The sequence below is a fragment of the Melospiza georgiana genome, chromosome 5, assembly GCF_028018845.1.
Source record: "Melospiza georgiana isolate bMelGeo1 chromosome 5, bMelGeo1.pri, whole genome shotgun sequence".
Lineage (NCBI taxonomy): Eukaryota > Metazoa > Chordata > Aves > Passeriformes > Passerellidae > Melospiza > Melospiza georgiana.
Window position 1 is genome coordinate 13027724 of NC_080434.1, and position 18088 is coordinate 13045811.

Consider the following 18088-nt stretch of genomic DNA (forward strand, 5'->3'; position numbering starts at 1 on the left):
TGCAGAACTTGAAGTAAATATCAGCTGATACACAGATGGGCTCTCCCACAAAACCAGATTTTGCTGTCATGTAGTTTGTTTAGACATCAGGACTAGCAATCAAGTTCCTAAGCTGCACTTCATGAACCTCATCTTTGCTACTACTTGAATGTCTTCATTTCTATACTTTGAAATTTTAACTGCATGGAAAATTTCTAAAGCTGCACATTAATTTTGTGCCCATTTATTTTTAATTTAATAATTCTTTTTTCTTTCATATTATATTTAGAAATTAGGATCCTATTTTGCCTATACAGTTTTGTATTTGCGCCTTATTCTGGAAATCAGTCAACAGGCTTAATTTTACAACTAGAGGGTGCTGGTGGACCATAATGTGAGATGGTGTGCAAAACTCTTGATGACCTTTAGCAGAAAGAAGAAAAATAAAAGAAATCAATTATTACTGCTCAGTAGGACAAGCTAATATATTCCAGGGTAATACAAATACTGCAATATTATCTAGTGTAAGTAAAAAGAAAATTAATACTTTATAGCTGATGCTTGGTTTCACTTTAAATTTAGTTTCAAATTTGCTGTTAAACTTCGCTTCTGGCCTCAGTTTTTGTGCTGTAATGAACAAAAAAACCTTTATCTGAGCAATATGCATTCCTTTTGCTTCCCTTTGTGTGAGTTGGAAAGCAATTACAGTGTATTATTGATTAAGTGTTTTATGATAAAACACAAAAGCCATCAAGTAAGCAGGAAAGCAAGAAGGAACAAAGATTAATTTAACAATAAAATCTATAATTGAGATTTTACAGATAGAATGTGGACATTAATTACAGATAAATCATTTAATAAGAGTTCTAACAAGAAAGTTATCTTCCAAAATTCATATAATTTCCAACACAAGGTAATTATTTTTTTGCCTTCCAGTACTGTAAGAAAAAATACAAGTATGAGAATAAATAATGTCTATAAATATACCATTCTGTATATATAAAAGTTCCCCCTCCCATCCTTCCTCTCTTTCATTTATCCTTATTGCTTCTTAGAGTCTCTGACAATTCTGCAATTACCTTCAACTAACAGAAATATTAAAAATTTGAACTAGACCTTAAAGATATCATTTCCCTCAGACCCATTCCACACAGCTCAATAACATCTGGGATTTGCCTTCCATTTCTTCAGATCGGAAAGAAACCCAAAACCTGAGACCCCCATGAGACAGTGGCCAGGCAGCTGGTGCAGCGTGTGTGACCATGCTATGAAGAGCAGATCTCCTCAACCCAAACAAGAGTCGCTGCAGCCAGCCTGCTGATCACAAAGTGGCAGTGGCTGCAAAAAGCTCTGGGTGTGCAGGTTCACCAGATGTCCAGTGGGGCCAGTGTGGCTTGCCATTCCTCTTCTTACATTCCCACTTTTGGACTTTTAGTTGTGCAGGATCACTGTATGTGGACAACATTGACCTTGTGGGCAACACCCAAGTGATCCTTGTGGCCTGCATTAGCTCAGCACATCCTGGACATGCCAGAAATGTAGCACAGTAAGTGGGATTGTTTGTTTCCACACTATGGAAGTTTCACGTATTTAAACCAGTCCCTTCCTAGCCTGTGAGGGGCCAACAGTCTAGATTTCCTTTTATCAATTGTCTTTTTTTCATACTGTAACTAGCTGTGGTGCCCCATGTCCCCAGCAGAGACGTGGGTGGCACGCTCTCATGGGCTGAGGCCAAGTCCTTGCTCTCAGGAAACACACTCTAGTCACAGGCCTACCTGCATGCAGCTTTCTTTGGGCCACATTTCTTCTCATGACTTGCCCTTACAAGGGGATGCACCCTGGCATTCACAGGAGACCCAAGGCCCTGCCCTATGCACACCAAGGAGCTCATGTTAAGGCAGTCTTCATGCCATAGAATTTCCTCTGGAAAACGGAAAGCAGTCTCCTGTCAGAACTATTTCATGCATAGGACCAAAATGTAGCAGCCAGATCAATGAGTTGGTGAGGGCAGCCATTAATTAGCACACAGGCACACCAGGGCTGATGAGAGTCTCAGTCCCTTAGACCTTTGGACAGGTTTTCACTCCTACAGGGGGCTACGTGCTAGCTAGCACGCAAACAAGAAAAGGTACCATCATTGGTGAAAATGGGATTTTGTCTTGATAATTGGTTTGTTTGAAATGAAAGCTTTCAAGGGGATAAACAAAACAAATCAAGTAAGACGTGTCCAATGCAATAACAAAAAAAAAATTGTGACTTACATACTGCAGGCTTGCCAGATGCTACAGATGCTGAGCCAGACGACAAGCTAATGTAAAAATCTATAACAAACCTGATACTGAACTGCATCTTGTGATGCCTCTCACAAACTCCTGGTACCTTTAGTCTAGAAAGTGGCTTGGTTTTTTTTAATATACTGTATCTAGTTTGTGCCTAAAGAAGCAGCAGTTAAAATTTGCCCCAATGTTTTATTGCCAGCATATTCTAACACACTTAACTGTGCCTGCTTCATGGACACAGATGTTGGGGTTTTTTTCCTAAATGAGCTGATTTTACAAAATTAGTAGTTCTCTGATCTTTATTTCTCCACATAGACAAAATCTGCTTACTTGATGCTGCCTTCACTTACAAAGCCTAAATAATAATAATAATTACACCTTAGCTTTTTCTTCAACAGTGCCAGCTGAAATTATACATGAACAAGATGTTTGGTGGGTGTTTCTTTTTCCTCTGGAAACCAGCAGAAAAGCTGTTAAATACTACATATACTAGAATACTGATTTTAATAATACTCAACGTGCACATCAGTTTCATTGTCAGAAACACTTTAAATTTCTGTATGTTACTAATAACTGAGGAGCGTTATTCAGCTTTATAATGTAGTAGGCATCGTCCTTCATATATATTCTTAAAGCAGGATGTATGCTGTACATTTATATACAAAGTTGGTCAGAGCACAGACATTGCAGTGTCATGCTTTCATTCAAATTTCAGATGCCATTTGTTCAGTACAATCGCACGGCATCAAGATGCAACATATTGCTTTGCAAATGCAAATAATTTCACACAGTGGCCTTCATGACTGGGAAGGGATAATGAAATGGGCTATATTTTACACATATGAAAAAAATAAATAAAAGATTTATCATAAATATATGGACCAGTATATGACATTGAAGAACAAGAAGCAAAAAGGAAACAGTGCTCTTGCATAAAGATCGATTCTCTTTGCTGCTGATGGAATGACAGGCTTGGGAGGAGGAGGCTTCTTATTGTTCTTGGCTTGAGATTTCCCGAGCCCATTGTTGACTTCAATGGGCTTTCCATAACAGTCATAATTTGATAATTCAAAATCCCTTGGCAAGCTTCCAACGATGCTGAAATCATTGGATCTCAGATCAGATTTCGAAGTGCAAACTTTTTTGCATCTGGTCTCACCAACCTATGAAATAAAGAATGAGGGGAATCATGATCGACTCACCACAACTCATTAGCAAACTTCATGCAGCTGCTAAAGAACACTGCAAACAAACATACAGAAAATTACTTGTTGATAGGGATACATTTCATCAGACTAATTTGTGGAATGGTTATGTTATAAAGTACTTAAGGATGATCAGTCAATCATATCAACTAATCCAAACATTCATAATTGTGTAATTTTTCATGCACAAGGTGCCTCATGCTCTGCAACCTGCTGTAGTCAGACGCCTTCATTTTAAGATTATAGAAGGGGAGCGAATATTTTTGTGGGGAGTATTTTTGGATATTGATTCTGTGCTGATGAACCTGCAGACCTGCTACTATTCATTACTTGCATTTTTTTAAGCTCTGAAACCTATAGTCAGAATTAGCCCTAAAATTCAATGTTTGATGCAATTATTTTCAGTTTGTTCTGGTTCTAAAGAGTTAACAGGTCAGGATCTTAAACCTCATCCTAGGGTGACCATCTTGCATTGTACCTGTGGAGTTTAGTGCCTCTCTAAAAACAGGGAACACAGATGTAACACTATTCTCAGCACTGTAAAAGTCTTTAACTGGGAAATCTAAATCCAAAACCAGAATTACTGTGTTTCCTATAGCTCCTTTACTGCTTTTAGGGATCAAGCAACACTTTTTTTTCTGTGGGGAAAAAAGGTTCCTATATTCCCTTCCTTGGATTTTATAAAGTTTTTATTTCAGATTCAACACATCTCTAGGAGGACCAACCCCACACTGTTCAGAGAGCTTGAAGTGATTTAGAGGCTAGTTGCAAGGCACTGTGCTTTGTGACTTGGATAAACCTCTCCCAAACTTTCACTTCAGTTGGACTACTCAGGAAAGCAGGGAGAAGAATACAGACTATAAATTTGTTCACATATATAACCTTAGCGTTAGTTAAAAAACTGCTAGTTTTCAGGCTATCCCCATGGGTAACTGACATAAATGTGTGTTTCAGTAAGGCTTCCTGGAGTCATTGGTCCACTAAAACTCAGCAGCTCCAAAAGCTGCCTGTCTCTTTTACCCATTAGCCTGTCTCTCCTCCACAATGACCTCAGGTATTTTACCCTCAGCTCTCTCCACCTCTGGTTTTCTGCAGTTTTTGGCTGATAGTTTGGGATATTTGCATAGTCATATTTTGTAACTACTAAAACAATAATAATAGTGTCATAAAATACAGTACCAGGTTTATGGATGAACGAAAAATATTCTGAAGAATATTATTAGCTTCTCTATGACAGTGGCAACTTATCCTGTGTGGAAAGAACTGAGGCAGTCAAGAAAAGAATTAAACTTTGATTGGGGCTTTTACTCCCATTATTGACAAAGCTGATTCTAGTGCAAGGTGGAAAAGAAGCATGGCACTATTCCTTCTGAAAAAAGTGGATACACCTTCCCAAATTTTCCAGAGTTCTATTTTTCATGAAAGCAGTACATTTTGAAACCAATGCATTAAACTGAGGTGCAGGTTTGTCCTGGTTCCAGCCAGGAGAGGGTTAATTTTTGCAGCAGCCAGGAGGAGGCATGGCAAGGGCACAGAGGTTATTCTGTATCACCTCATGTCTCATGTCATTGCCACAGCTGGGGAAAGGGATTCTCTTCTGGCACAAAGACTTTTCTTCTTGTCGACAAAATGTGCAGAGGGAGCCATCCGGTATTGCCCATTGCCAGGGAATTTTTCTGTGTGAATCATTTATTTTCTTACATCTTTTTTTTGCTAATATTATTGATGCTTGTTTTCATATCTCATTGCCATTTTCAGTAACTTTTTCTTATCTCAAACCATGATCTTTACCTTTTGTGCCTCCACTTGGAGCAAGGAGGTGGAGCAGTGCGCGGTTTTAGTGGGAGTACTAAACTGGAGAATATCATTCCTAAACCACCACAAAATCAAGATTCCAGGTTACAAAAAAGAAAAACAAGATAGGTGTTCCATGATGACAGGACAAAACTTTAGATACAAATCTCCTGCAACTGTCTCCTAGTCCTCAAAGACCTGAGATCCTAAGACAGTTTTCATTACTGGAGTAGCAGGGGCAAACTGTCTAGTAAGGTGGTGACTAAGACACAGATAAACATGATTATATGACCCTGGGTGACAGGATGCTATCATTCACCAATCTGAGACATTCCTTCCAATCAGATCATATCCAATGACATAGGTAATGAAGATATAAAGCAGACCCTTGTGCAATGAAAAATGAGCTCGCAGGACTGGGGTGCATGTTAACTGAAGAGTCATAGGAATATTAGATTTTTTCCATGGTCAAACCTAGCAAGATTTAGTAAGACCACTACAAGAAATAGAATCATGTATGAAATTCTAGACCTCCTTTTGGATTTGAAAACTTGTAGCCCATTCCTCATACTACCAGTAATATGTTGTAAAAATTCAGTGACACTAATTGCAGCTTAAATCCTCTCTTTTCTAGCACAGAATATTCCTGTTCCAACTGCAGTATCAAGAGTGCTCCCCTAAAGGCTGTTACAAGTCGGTTCTCATTCCCATTCAGGACTGAGAGTGGATTCTAGGTCACCTCTGCCTTATAAGCAGAGAACTGTTCACAGCATGTTCACACAGAGCTTTGCTTAGTTCAGTGTCAGCTGGAGTACTGATTTATCAGGGTGACACAATTTTCCTTGTATGAGCAACCTAGCCCAAATTTTTCTTTAATAAGTATATGCTACTTTTGAAAATAATTTCATCTATTTCCGTGGTTTTAGAAATCCGACATTCTTCTATTTACTGCACTCAGCTGCTGCATAAACATATTTTTAAATTTTTTCTCATATATGTCTTCAAGTCCCCAATGTTTCTGTTGTTTTAATCTAAGTTCACTCCAGCTGACCTACAGCTTTCCCTAAACAATGTTATATAATATAAAGTATATATGATTGCCCTATTTTTATTCATTTTGCCTTGGTTTGTGCTAGAAGTGTAACAATAATCCTAATAATGCCTCTGCTCCTCCTCACTTTCCACATTTACAGCACAAAAAACTTACCAAATGTTAGAGGAACATTTTCTGTACAAAAAAAATTGTAGGGCTTGATTTTAGAGTACTACACTTGATGTGTAAAGAAAAGTAAAATGTTAAATGTTATATACTTTTGACTTCATCCTGACACAGAAAGTATTTGATGTCACTTGCCTTATCCTGCCCCAGCACCATGATCTGTGAGCCAGACTCAACCCACAGGATGCTTCCACCAGATTTATGGCTTTTCCCCAGCAGAGGATGGGGAGCAGCTGTTTGGGAAGGGAAGGCTTTTGGGATAGTGTAGGGACACCCTGCATTCCCAGGGAGCTGGGCAGCGACTCTTTGTCTCTCTGCAAGGGATTTGGGGGGTAGCCAAGGAAACCACAGGAAGGTGACGGCTCATGGGGCTTGGCCCCAAACACAGACCTAGTTCCTGTTTCTTCCAGGACTGGACCACCTTGTCTAGGTTTGGTAGGATGGACTGACCACCTGTCTTTTAATGAACAGCTCAGAAGCACCTAAAATGCCTCCTAGAATCCATAAGGCCCCTTGTGATATCCTTTCTCACCTTTTAAATAATTCAGGCTGACAGGTGCTCGTTGCCAAGCTCAACACCTGCTGCTGCTCCAGAGCTGCAGCACGTGTGCCTCTGCAGAATGCCTTTGGTTGCAGAATTAGGGGAATAATGTGAGAAGAAAATGGGGAAAGAGATGAAAGAATAAGTGCTGCCTAGGCATGCAGACTGTCAGGGAGGAGCAACTAACTCCCCACCTCTGCCTCTGCTGCTTCTGGTGCTCCTCCTCACTTTCCACATTTACTGCCCAAACTACTTACACTAGATTTTCCTTTAAAAACATCCAGGATGGAGAATTTTTTCCATGACTTTGTTCCTCAGAAACATATGTACCTTATTTCTAATCTGAATTTAACTGGCTTCAATGTTCAGACACGAGGCATGACTATAGTTAGTCTGATTAACTGCTGGTACACAGAGATGGTAACAAATCTAACTTGGATTTTGCATAATTTAGATGATGTAACCAGGCTGACACATGAAGCCAAGAAAAATGTTCTTCAAGAGTTTCTTACCTTCACATCATTACCTCTGTCAACCTAATTGATAGTACTTAAAAAGTTATATTCAGTTTGATTAAATCAATAAACAGATTAATTTCACTGAGCCATTTAGGAGCTAACATGGGGCTGAATTATGAGTAATATTAAAGATAATTAATACTTACAAACAATAATTATTAGCCAGAGCCCTGCATAGTAAGCTATGCAATATTCTCCACTGATTGATGTCAGGCTTATAATTATTCATGTTATGCCACTTAGCTTTAAAAGTACTGGCACAAAGTTAGCTTCTTGCTGTATTTTGAAACCCTCCCAGATTTAAAGGATTTATTAAAAAATCAACATTAATGTTCCACAGCACTCACAGACCAGCTCTGTAAAAAAATTCTAGATGCAACTTAAGCTGAAATCTTGAATGTAAAATGTCTAACTCTAAAAGATACTGTTTAATATTCTCATCAGCTACTGTGAATGAGAGCTATTTCATCCTCACATTGAATATATTTGGCTTTTCCCCAGACATGGAGCAGAGTATTTGTTCAATGCTTCTCTCTTTTCAGTTAATTCTTGATACTTACAGTACCTCTACCTCTACCTAGTATAGTACTATTACTCATCTTACAAGGTTTTTTATTCTTGCTGTATATGTAAAGTAACTTCCTATTGCCTTCAGTTATGCTAAGCATATACCTCTTTTCTTACTTACACAATTATTTCATTGAGTTCAGCTTACATTAATTGCTATCACCTCCCACTTGCCAGTGAGGAGAAAAGAGAAATGCTTGAAGCTGAATTAGTTTTAAATCTTTGGAGAATTTGTTTTCAATTGTGCTATTTGTTAGGTTTTGTGTTTTTTCTTAAATTAGTGTAGCTTTACTTCTGGTTTGAACATTATTAGCTCACCAGCCCCATTTATACTTTTTGTTTAAATTCTTCCATCCAGATTGAACAGTTGTCAAATTTGTGAAATCTGACCTTTCACAGCACCAAAAATATCAGGGACTTGATTCAATTTGTTTTGTGCAAATAGAATAAAGATCCTTTTCAATTGACTGTTCATCCTGTGATCAAGTCCTCTTTATCCATCAGGATGAAGTGCAATATAAAAGCCATCATTTTTGAGAGCAGAAATTTATTATCCATAACTCCTAGCAAGGCTTCAAACACGCAACAGCACTGGCAGCTTCTCAAGCCCAGCACGTGTCCCTCAGGCTGAAGAGCTTCCCTGCTGGAATGCTGTGCTCCCTGTCCAACCAGCACATCCTCCTTGCCACAAAACCCCCTCTGCTGCCGTGCTCCCAGCCTCCTGTTGGCATGCACACCTGTCCCCAGGGCTGCCAGCTCTGCAAGGGGCTTCCATACAAGATGAAGGAGGAGTTTTTTAACAAGCTCTCTTATTCATCTCTCTTGCACTTGTTTTGTGCTCTTCTCTTGTTCTTGCCATAATGATAGATGTAGATCATCAATACAGTAGTGATTATTTAGCATTAGTCTGTATTCACACTGGGTATATTTTCTGGCGCAGCTCAGCAGGAATAAGCTACCACATTCCAAAATACAGGACAAAAAATATTAATGCATAAAATACCACAGTATTACAGCACAGCTGAGGTTGGCAGGGACCTCTGGAGATCATCTAGCCCAACCCCCTGCTCAAAGCAGACTGCCTGGGGCCTTTTTACAGTCATGTTTGAATTATCTCCAAGGATGAATACAGGAGTCATTGGAGCAGAAAGTACCTACTCTGTACCTGAAATGCTGTCAGGAACTATTAAAATAGGCTGCAGCCTGTGGTTTTGTGTACAAGGTAAAATGTAAGCTGGGTTTTTGGTGGTTCTACAATAAAAAAATTGAGTCTGGAGTTCCATGTGAGGGAAAAAAACCTGGGAAGACCAGGTCACCACAGGTCACCACCAGTGGTCAAGTACATCACAACTCAGTAGAGATGAACACAACCTATCTCTGGTTTCAGAGCCTAGATGTGGCTCTGACAAGATAAAGCAAGCAATAGCACCACTTTTTAAAAATAACTGGCATTAGAGCTATTACCACCACTTGCATAGTGCTATTCATCATCTGCCAGAACCATTCTTTTAGCAAATGTTCTCTCCAGTCATTAGCACATTATCTGTGGGGGACAGCTTCTAAAAATGGGCTTGATGAAAATGTGACTTTTCAAATTGAGGGGTGTTGTTATAGTTAACAGTGCAATCTCTCACTGTAATCACGTCAGCAATGAAAGCAAAAAAAAAATGAATCATCTTCAAAACATTTCCCTTTTTGCTTGTTTTTCTCACTGTATGATGTTTCATTGCTAGGAAACACATGCAAACTCCTGCTGAGGATTCCCAATAAAAAGCCAGTGCAAGCAGTTATCACCAGATTGCATAATTTTCTCCTCTGCTTAGAACAGCATCTACTTGCAGCCTCTCAGAGCTGAGGGAGCCAAGCTGTATTTTCTCATGGCTTTTTGCCTCTAAGTGCATAGCCACTGCTTCTCCTAGAAAAACACATCAGAAGTGCTTATTTTCTCTTCTTTTTCCTACAGATTCAGGGTGATCTTGACAGACAGACCACTCGACTTTAATCAGACAGTCATATTGATAAACCCCTGGGTTTAAAATGGCACTGACATTTCAAGGGTTTTTGTTGGAGGGAGCATGACTCATAAAGCTTGGACTTGAGGGGTTGGCGTATGCTAGCAGCATGCAGCTTTTGCATCAGCCATTTCCCAGGATCTGGTGAAGTAGCTATACATCCATGGAAGCCTTTCTCCATCTTTGGGTGATTGGCAAATTGTGAGCACTCTTTTCACTTTGCCATCTTCACTGTCACTGTTGGAAATTATTGATCATGACCACTGACTATTGAATACAGTGACAAAAGTGCTTTCTGCTGACAACTTTCAATGAAACCTTGCAGGTTCTGTTATAGGGGATCGCTTCGCCTAAACTGCAATTATGAATTAGATTAAGCTTTTAATATTTATCATACACTGAAAAGCTTATCCCTTTAGTCCATAAAAATGGAACAATAGCTGCTTGTATTTTTAGGGATTATTATGAGGTTTTGTTATACTTGCTTTTTACTAAAATAAAATATGGCAAGTCTCCAAACCCGATGCCATTTTAACTTTCACAAATGGAGCAAGCACACGAAAACAAGTTGTTCCACAAAGACTGGAACCAGGGATGCTTGATCTCCCCACCTGCTTCCCTTTGATCCTCCTCATAACCAAGAATATTCTCAACCCAGCAAACTCCCCTGTACCCCACATGCAGGCCCTTTCCGCAGATCTCCTGCAGAGACACCACTACTGCAACACTGCAAAAGCAGGAAGTGCACAGCTTGCTGCTCAGGGAACACAAATTGCCTTAGTTTCAGGATCAGGGCCATTTTAAAGTGAAATAAAGTAACTTCTCTTTTTAAATTTGATTCCCCTCAAAACAAGAGCTTAATTTAATCAGGAGAAACACTTATAAATGGAATTATTCATGCTCTCTGTTTCTCCTCACTTGGAATTTTCTGCTTCCACGTCTTTTCTGTTGCTTTTGCCTTCAAGTCCCATCTGGTCTATCCACTGTTTCAAGCCTAGTTATGCTGACATTTCCAGCTACACCCTCAGTCACTTTTGCCTGAATATCACCTCCTATGTGGAAAAAGAACATCCTTAAACATTTCTATAGGACATATACTTATTACAGGAGTGCAGTTATAAGTCATCCTTTTCTCCTAAAGTCACTTAAGTCTTTCCAGACATTTAGCAAAGTATTTGCTCTTGCCTCCCATACAATCCTATGTGACCCTGATGAGAAACAGCTCCTGAAGTTCTGGGACAGCACTCAGGCCTCTTTTTGTTTTGTATTCTTTATGCCTTTCAACACACAGTTTTTTTCCATTACCTGTTTCTTTAATGTTTCTCTCCCTTGCATATTTTCCATATGACAAATGCATTCTCTACTTGATCATTACTAGGTCTGTAAGGGAGCAATCCAAATTTTGTGAGGCAGGCCAACTTTTGGATTAGAAGTCAGAGCTACCAGAAGATTTACACCTGTTCTGATTTAGGACTTTAGTACACGCTTTTCCAGGGCCAAGAACTTTCAAAGTACTCCTACACAGCAGCAGGTTCAGAGACGGAGTTTTCAGTGAGGCAGATTTATAGCTTTCAAATATATAAAATCTATCATCACTGTCCGGCCACAGGCTGATGTCAAATGATTCATTGGTCTGGGACCTTCTTCTATCTCAACCTGGTCATCTTCCCAGAAATTACCAGCCCAGGATACGTTTCCTCTGATAGGTTGTGTTTCAAAGCAGGTGGATTAATTCAAGTTGGATCATTACCCATGAGCTACTCAGCCACATGACCAGCTTTTGCAGCAAGGAATACCTATTTCCACTATGGCTTGTAAAATATTTTTTTTTTTTTGTAAATCTCTGTATAAAGATCATCAGAAGCTACTGGAATGTTAAAGGTCCCTCAAAACAAATTGGGAAGGCTGGGAAGACCCTGAAAAGTGCAGGTTTAACATGAGAAGCTGAGGCTGGCATTTCAAAATCGTGGAGGGAAGATGCTACAATAGAAGGGCAGACTGAATTCTGAATTCTAAAATCCTTCAACCTGCTGCTAGACATACTCATGGGGAACATTGCTTAACTTCTGTGGATAACGATTACCCTTCTGAGTCTTAAAATACACTGTATACCTGTGCCTTCTTGCAAAAAAATTGAAATATGAAAGCACAACATAGGTGATAATAGATGATTTCATTTTCCACTTGGATATGACAATGGCACGTACCTCAGAGGATATGCATACCAAGGAGAATCAGTAATTTAGCAATTGGTTTTGTTCACACTACTGAAAAACTGTAAATTTTTGTTAAACTTGTAATTTATCGAGCTGAACACATAACACTTCTAAGTACTGAAAATAGGAAAAATATATTATATGCTGCACTGCTGGATTTTTGCAACTATTCTGTCAAAGAAACAGCTGGATTTGGGACCTGCAGATTGCTGAACACAAAATTATCCCATTCAGTTCAGGGAAAGTAAAACTACAGCAGAGCATTTTCTTTCTCCTGTTTTCTAGGCTTGGGGAATTATTCATGACACAAGCCAAAGCAGTCATGGGGTTACTCTAAGCTGAGACTAGTTGCCTACCAAAACATTTCCCAAAGATTCTTCTACCAGATGAGAATTATGGTAGTTAAGTGCACTGAGCTGCAGGTATTGCAGAACACTGCAGCTACCTGCAGCTCCTCTAGAATGGGAGCAATTAGTTAGTCAAGTTAGTCAGCTTGATATTAAGACAGGATTTCAGCCATTCTTGCATCAACTACTTCTTCCTTAAAGAAACACTGAAGTCACTGTGTACCAATATTACCAGCTGGATCTAGCCTAGCAGCTTTATTTTATACAACAGAATTGCTGAGTCATTGAAAAGGACAAGCCAAATTCATATTAGACATGTTGTAGAGTAACATATTTTCTTCTGCAGAATAAATGTCAAGTAAATATCACTTAGGACTGAAGGCAGTTGGACTGGGATGTCTGAAAACTCTTGGAGCACAAGCAGGGACTTCTAAAATATTAGGAATTTAGCAATATGATGGAAAATTTCAGCCTGAGTGAAGATGTACGTGTCATCTTTAACCATATAGTGAAATCTGACTGAGTTACACATAAACTCCATCTGGCAACGAAGAAATGCAGGAACTGTTTGACACAAACAGACAGGTCTTTTGTCTACAAATGCCTCGACTTCTGGATTCCTGGCTTCACAGGCATGCAATGCAGTGCAGCTGTGGCCATCCCAAAGAAAGCAATGAGCTGGGTGTTATTTGAGTATGCTCTCAGCAAATACTGTCTGAGAGTTCTGTCCTCTGAATAGTTACAGTTTGACAGCTGCTATTTATTATGAGAAAAACAGCAACTGTAAAGCTGCTTGCTACTTTATTTACCTGAAGCTAAGCAGCCACCATGCTGCTACTATATTAAAAGATAAATTTTTCACTTAGAACTTCTGACCCCAAATCACTAGGGACCAATTGGTCAGGCTGCTGGCCATTAGTTACCAGCATGTTTTAATGTCTTGACCCTTTCCAAGATTAAGCACTATTCAAAATTATTACAAACACTATATTCCTGGAATTAGGTTAATAGAGAAGACTGCTGATTTTGCATACAAAGCTTTGCAGCGCCTACCTGTAAAGTGCTGATGTGAACAGGAGTCCCTGTGCCATTCACAGTGTTCTTCTTGGCAGCATTTCCACCCTTCCCTTCTGCTTGCTCTGCCTTGGCAATCTTTGCTTTTTCAGCTTCAATTCTCTTTGGATTGTTTAGCATTACCTGAACCACAGCATATTCCACCAGGGATGCAAACCCAAAGAGAAGGCAAACAATCAGCCAGACATCTAAGGCCTTCACATAAGACACTTTGGGAAGTTCAGCAGCAAGAGTGGTACATTCAGATGCCAAGCTGAGCACTGAGAAAATACCTACAAAAAGAGAAAACAATATATTGAATAAGAAAACTTCCCTTTAATGACACTGGCTGTGCTCTTCCTCTGAAACAGACAATAGTGAATGATGTTTTGCAACAGTGAATGGGACTTCACAATGTGGTCAGTGCAGGAGGTGTACAAAGTGCACATGCCTTCAGCTAATGAACAAGTTAAACACTTAGCTAGTGCAGTTAATGATGAATTACTAATAATGATTACCATCATTTCATAAACAGAGAAACAAATAAGTGAGGCTAAACTGGTTGTTATGGTTTCTTGTCCCATCACACAGTTGGGAAATGGAGTTTCCAAAGACTTATCTTACAATGTGCATCTAATTCTGGGAAGGTGGAAGAGAAAAATATGATACTTAAAACAAAAAATGGAATCCTTTAAATTAGAATAGCATTGTCGCAGAAATCTAAACTGTGCTATAGCAGGAGCAATTCTCTGAATGAGCTGTTCACAAGTGTGATATTCAGACCATAGGTAAAAGGGAAGTTTTTGCTGATGAGCAAAGCTGTATGAGCAAATCAAAAATCCTTTGTTCCCAATTCCCTGAGAAGATGAAAACGTGGAGGTGGCTGAGGGTCACAGTCATTTCCTATTTGAGCTTCTAGGATCAAGAAGAAGCTTTCTAGATAAAGGGCATTTCATGAAGCCCTTATCATGAAAAAAGCCTACACGTGCAGAGGCTGTTAGAAGGTCACACTCATCATGGATTTCACCAAGCATTTCCCCTAATAAGGCTTCCAAATGTCACCATCAACAGAGGATTCATATCACAAGAGACAAATACAAGCTTGACACCAAAGAAAGATTTCCCACAGGCTCCTGTGAAAATAGTAGCACGAAGAGCTACATTTGGAAAAAGCCAACTTTAGAAATGGTTGTCATGTAGGGAAAAATTAGTTCAATCTCCATGTTCAGAAGGTCTCATTTTGGTTTTGTGAATGCTAATGATAAAAATCTTTATTTATGAGTGGGAGGCTTAATGAAATAGAATTGATGTCTATAAAAATGTTGGCCAAAAGGAGTCTCAGCTATGTTTCTTATAGTGCATGAATTTTTTTTTCATTCACAGAGATTTATTTGCTTCAGATCCATTTAAAGTAACTGAGGATGTGAAAATGTAAATTAAAATGAAACTATCTGTATTGGCCTATGAAAATATTAATTTCTACTTGATCACAAGCAACACATTCTTTAGCTAGTGTTCCCATTTGGATTTCAGTGAGATTGATTGATATGGTATTTTATTTAGCATTAATCTCAAATGGAAAATTCACTAGCTCTTGGAACACTGAAGCATAAAGAAATGTTTATGGTCATGTGATTTTAAACCACAAAATTTTATGATGTTTTATTTAGAAATATGTAGTATCAATGAACCACTGCAAAGCTGGAATTTTTTTTGCCCATGGGGATAATAAAGAATGATCAGATGTGTTATCTCAGAACAGAATGATACAGCAAATACTGAACTGAATCCTCAGTGTACACTCTGGCTTACTTTCCATCTGCTGTACCTGAAGCATTCACATACAAACAGTGTATGCACATCAAACAGCTCTGCACATCACTGAGCTCTTGGGGTCAGCAGGCCATGCCAGAGCTGTAGTCCTGTGCACAACCCAATTAGTCAAGATAACACTATTAACTCTGTGTCCTGCTATTTCATTATAAATGAAGGGCCTGTCTACTCTGTTGGGCTGAGCAGCACGACTGTATGAGCTTGAAGTACTTTCATGAAGTGAGTCTCTAATGAAATAAAGCCAGTCAGGTAACAGGAATTCTAGTTCTTTTCCAAAGATCGTTTCTATTAATCTTCAGAAAGACTTTTCCAACAGGTAGCTATTAAGAGCCTTACTTACTATCCTGCTTTCTTACTCATTATTCAAATGTTGAAATTCCTGTAAAATGCATATTGCCTGTGTTTGCAGCATCACCCGTGCACAGACAGATCAGATTTGTCCAGGCTGAGAGGAGTGGAGACAGTGTGCTCTTCACCCAAATGCTGGAACTACAGCCAAGTGAAGTCTTAATGCCAAGGTGGAGTTTACAGGACTTGGAATGCGCAGAGTTCAGTGAAAATGATGAGTGGACAATGGAAGTGAAGTTGCTTTCAGGGTCCAGTGTCATGTAGCCAAAGCAACTGAGAATGGCTCAATGGTGTTACAGTGGATTGTGACAGCACGTGAAAACGCAGGTTACCCAGTGGGACTCTTGCAGCACTTGCATCAGGATTGATCCAAAATGACAGCCAGGATAGAACAACAATTAGCAGTGTAGGAGCATAAACACCCATCATGTAAAATCCAACTTGTCTTCTTAAAGTGAAGATTACTTCTACACAAGTGTAATAACCTTTAAAGAAATAAATGCATTAACATTTAATGCGTTTTGCAGATGAAAATATCTTTGCAGGTGAAAATATCTTCCAGGTCTTTTTCTATTTAAAAGCAAAAGTTCAACGCTTTGATTTTCTTTATAAAGGTAAAGACTTTAATTTGGAAAAAAAGAATCAAAACACAGATTTACTTAAGCACCAAGTAAAGTGTGGTTAGGGTGTGGTACTTTGTGCTGTAAGGAACTCTTCCACTTCTCAAAGCAGCAAGAGGCTGAAGTGACTCCCAGCTTGATGCTGGCTTCAAGATGCAGTTCAGACAAAACCAATGGAGTCTGGCAGTCCTACTAGTTTAAGCTCATCTGAAAATCCTACTTAGCATTATTTTGTGCAAAAGATGAATTAAGAAATATTAGTCCAGCAGGTTTAGAATGGAATGAGGTGAATGAATGTGACTAACCAGAGATTTCCTCAGTACTGAAAGTCGGTACAAATGACTTCTAAAATTGGTAAAGGCATTCTTAAAAAGACTCTAGAAAAGCTGCAAATTTTGTAAACAAGGAAGAATGTATCAAATCTTTTAAAATTAACATCTAAAGCATACAAACTTCAGATGATGTTTAAAATTAATTCAACCCAAAACAAAGTTGCAGTTAAGAAATATTTTGCTGGAGATAACAAATGTATCAAGAAGTCTGATAACCAGAAAATAATTAATGTCCATATTTTCACTCAATTAGAAGAACTGGAATTTCTATGTTAATAATAACACAACAGTGTTGGAAAAAGCCTGAAAACTTCAAAAACTATTCTATCACAAGAAAAAGGCATTTCTATGTTATATTACATAAACTTCAAAATTGAAATCAGACTGTATTTATCGATCGAATTGGTGAGATACTTATTTAGAAGATAGAATGTGTCAAAAAGGTCTCCATTTACCTTCCATATTCCATCAGTTAACTGCTGTACAATAATATGTCATCACAAAAGTGCTGTTTGGGCATACAGACACCACAACAGAAAAAGCATAAAACATTAGGATGAACATCTTTGTGTAGAAGACACTACACTGTATTTTATAGCTCATTCCATCATCTTCAGCGATCACTTCGCTGAGAAATTTTCCCTCTATAATTTATGAATGGATTCCAGACACTTTTAGGTTTTGTTTTCAAATAAGAGATGACCTTCAAAATCATTATTTGTTTGTGTTATGTAGGAAATTCATTCTGTATGCCTTCATTTGAATAACATTTCATCAGACAGAGTACGGTATCTATTGCCCTCACCATTCAGCTCAAAAGGACCTATTTGATCTGTCATAAAATTGATGAATAACAGGAAATTTGCAAATATAAATATTCAATGTATTGCTTCAAAAGAAGTCCAGATTTGCTGACCCTCTTTCAACTTAGGTAAATATGATAAAACATTAGTTGACAGAAATAGGCAGTGAAGATTAAGAGTTTTTGCAATTGTCAGGGAACTCCTACAGAAGATATAATTTTGAAAATCTGCTCCTTGAAGAAAAAGATCTCTTGATTATCTGACAAAATTATTTAGCTCTGTGTGTGAAATGTGCTGTTAAAAAATACCTTCAGCATAAGAATTTTCAAGTAAATAAAAAATGGAGCATTGAAAACAGCCTTTGAAAATATTTCATCATACTAAATATTCGATTCACATTACTGAAATATTAATTCTGGTTT

At 38.5% G+C, this 18088-nt stretch overlaps 1 protein-coding gene across 2 annotated transcripts in view; it reads right to left on the minus strand.

Annotated features, from left to right (window-relative positions):
- Window positions 1-762: 762 nt before the first annotated feature.
- The window catches only part of GLRB (glycine receptor beta), a 48041-nt gene continuing 30715 nt past the window's right edge, over window positions 763-18088 (minus strand). For both annotated transcript variants that reach the window (XM_058025046.1, XM_058025045.1), the window contains exons 8-10: window positions 16244-16396; window positions 13731-14023; window positions 763-3421 (exon numbers count right to left, since the gene is read on the minus strand). In XM_058025046.1, the coding sequence (XP_057881029.1) occupies window positions 3125-3421; window positions 13731-14023; window positions 16244-16396 (743 nt within the window). In that variant the 3' untranslated portion in view covers window positions 763-3124. The remainder of the gene's footprint in view (window positions 3422-13730; window positions 14024-16243; window positions 16397-18088) is intronic.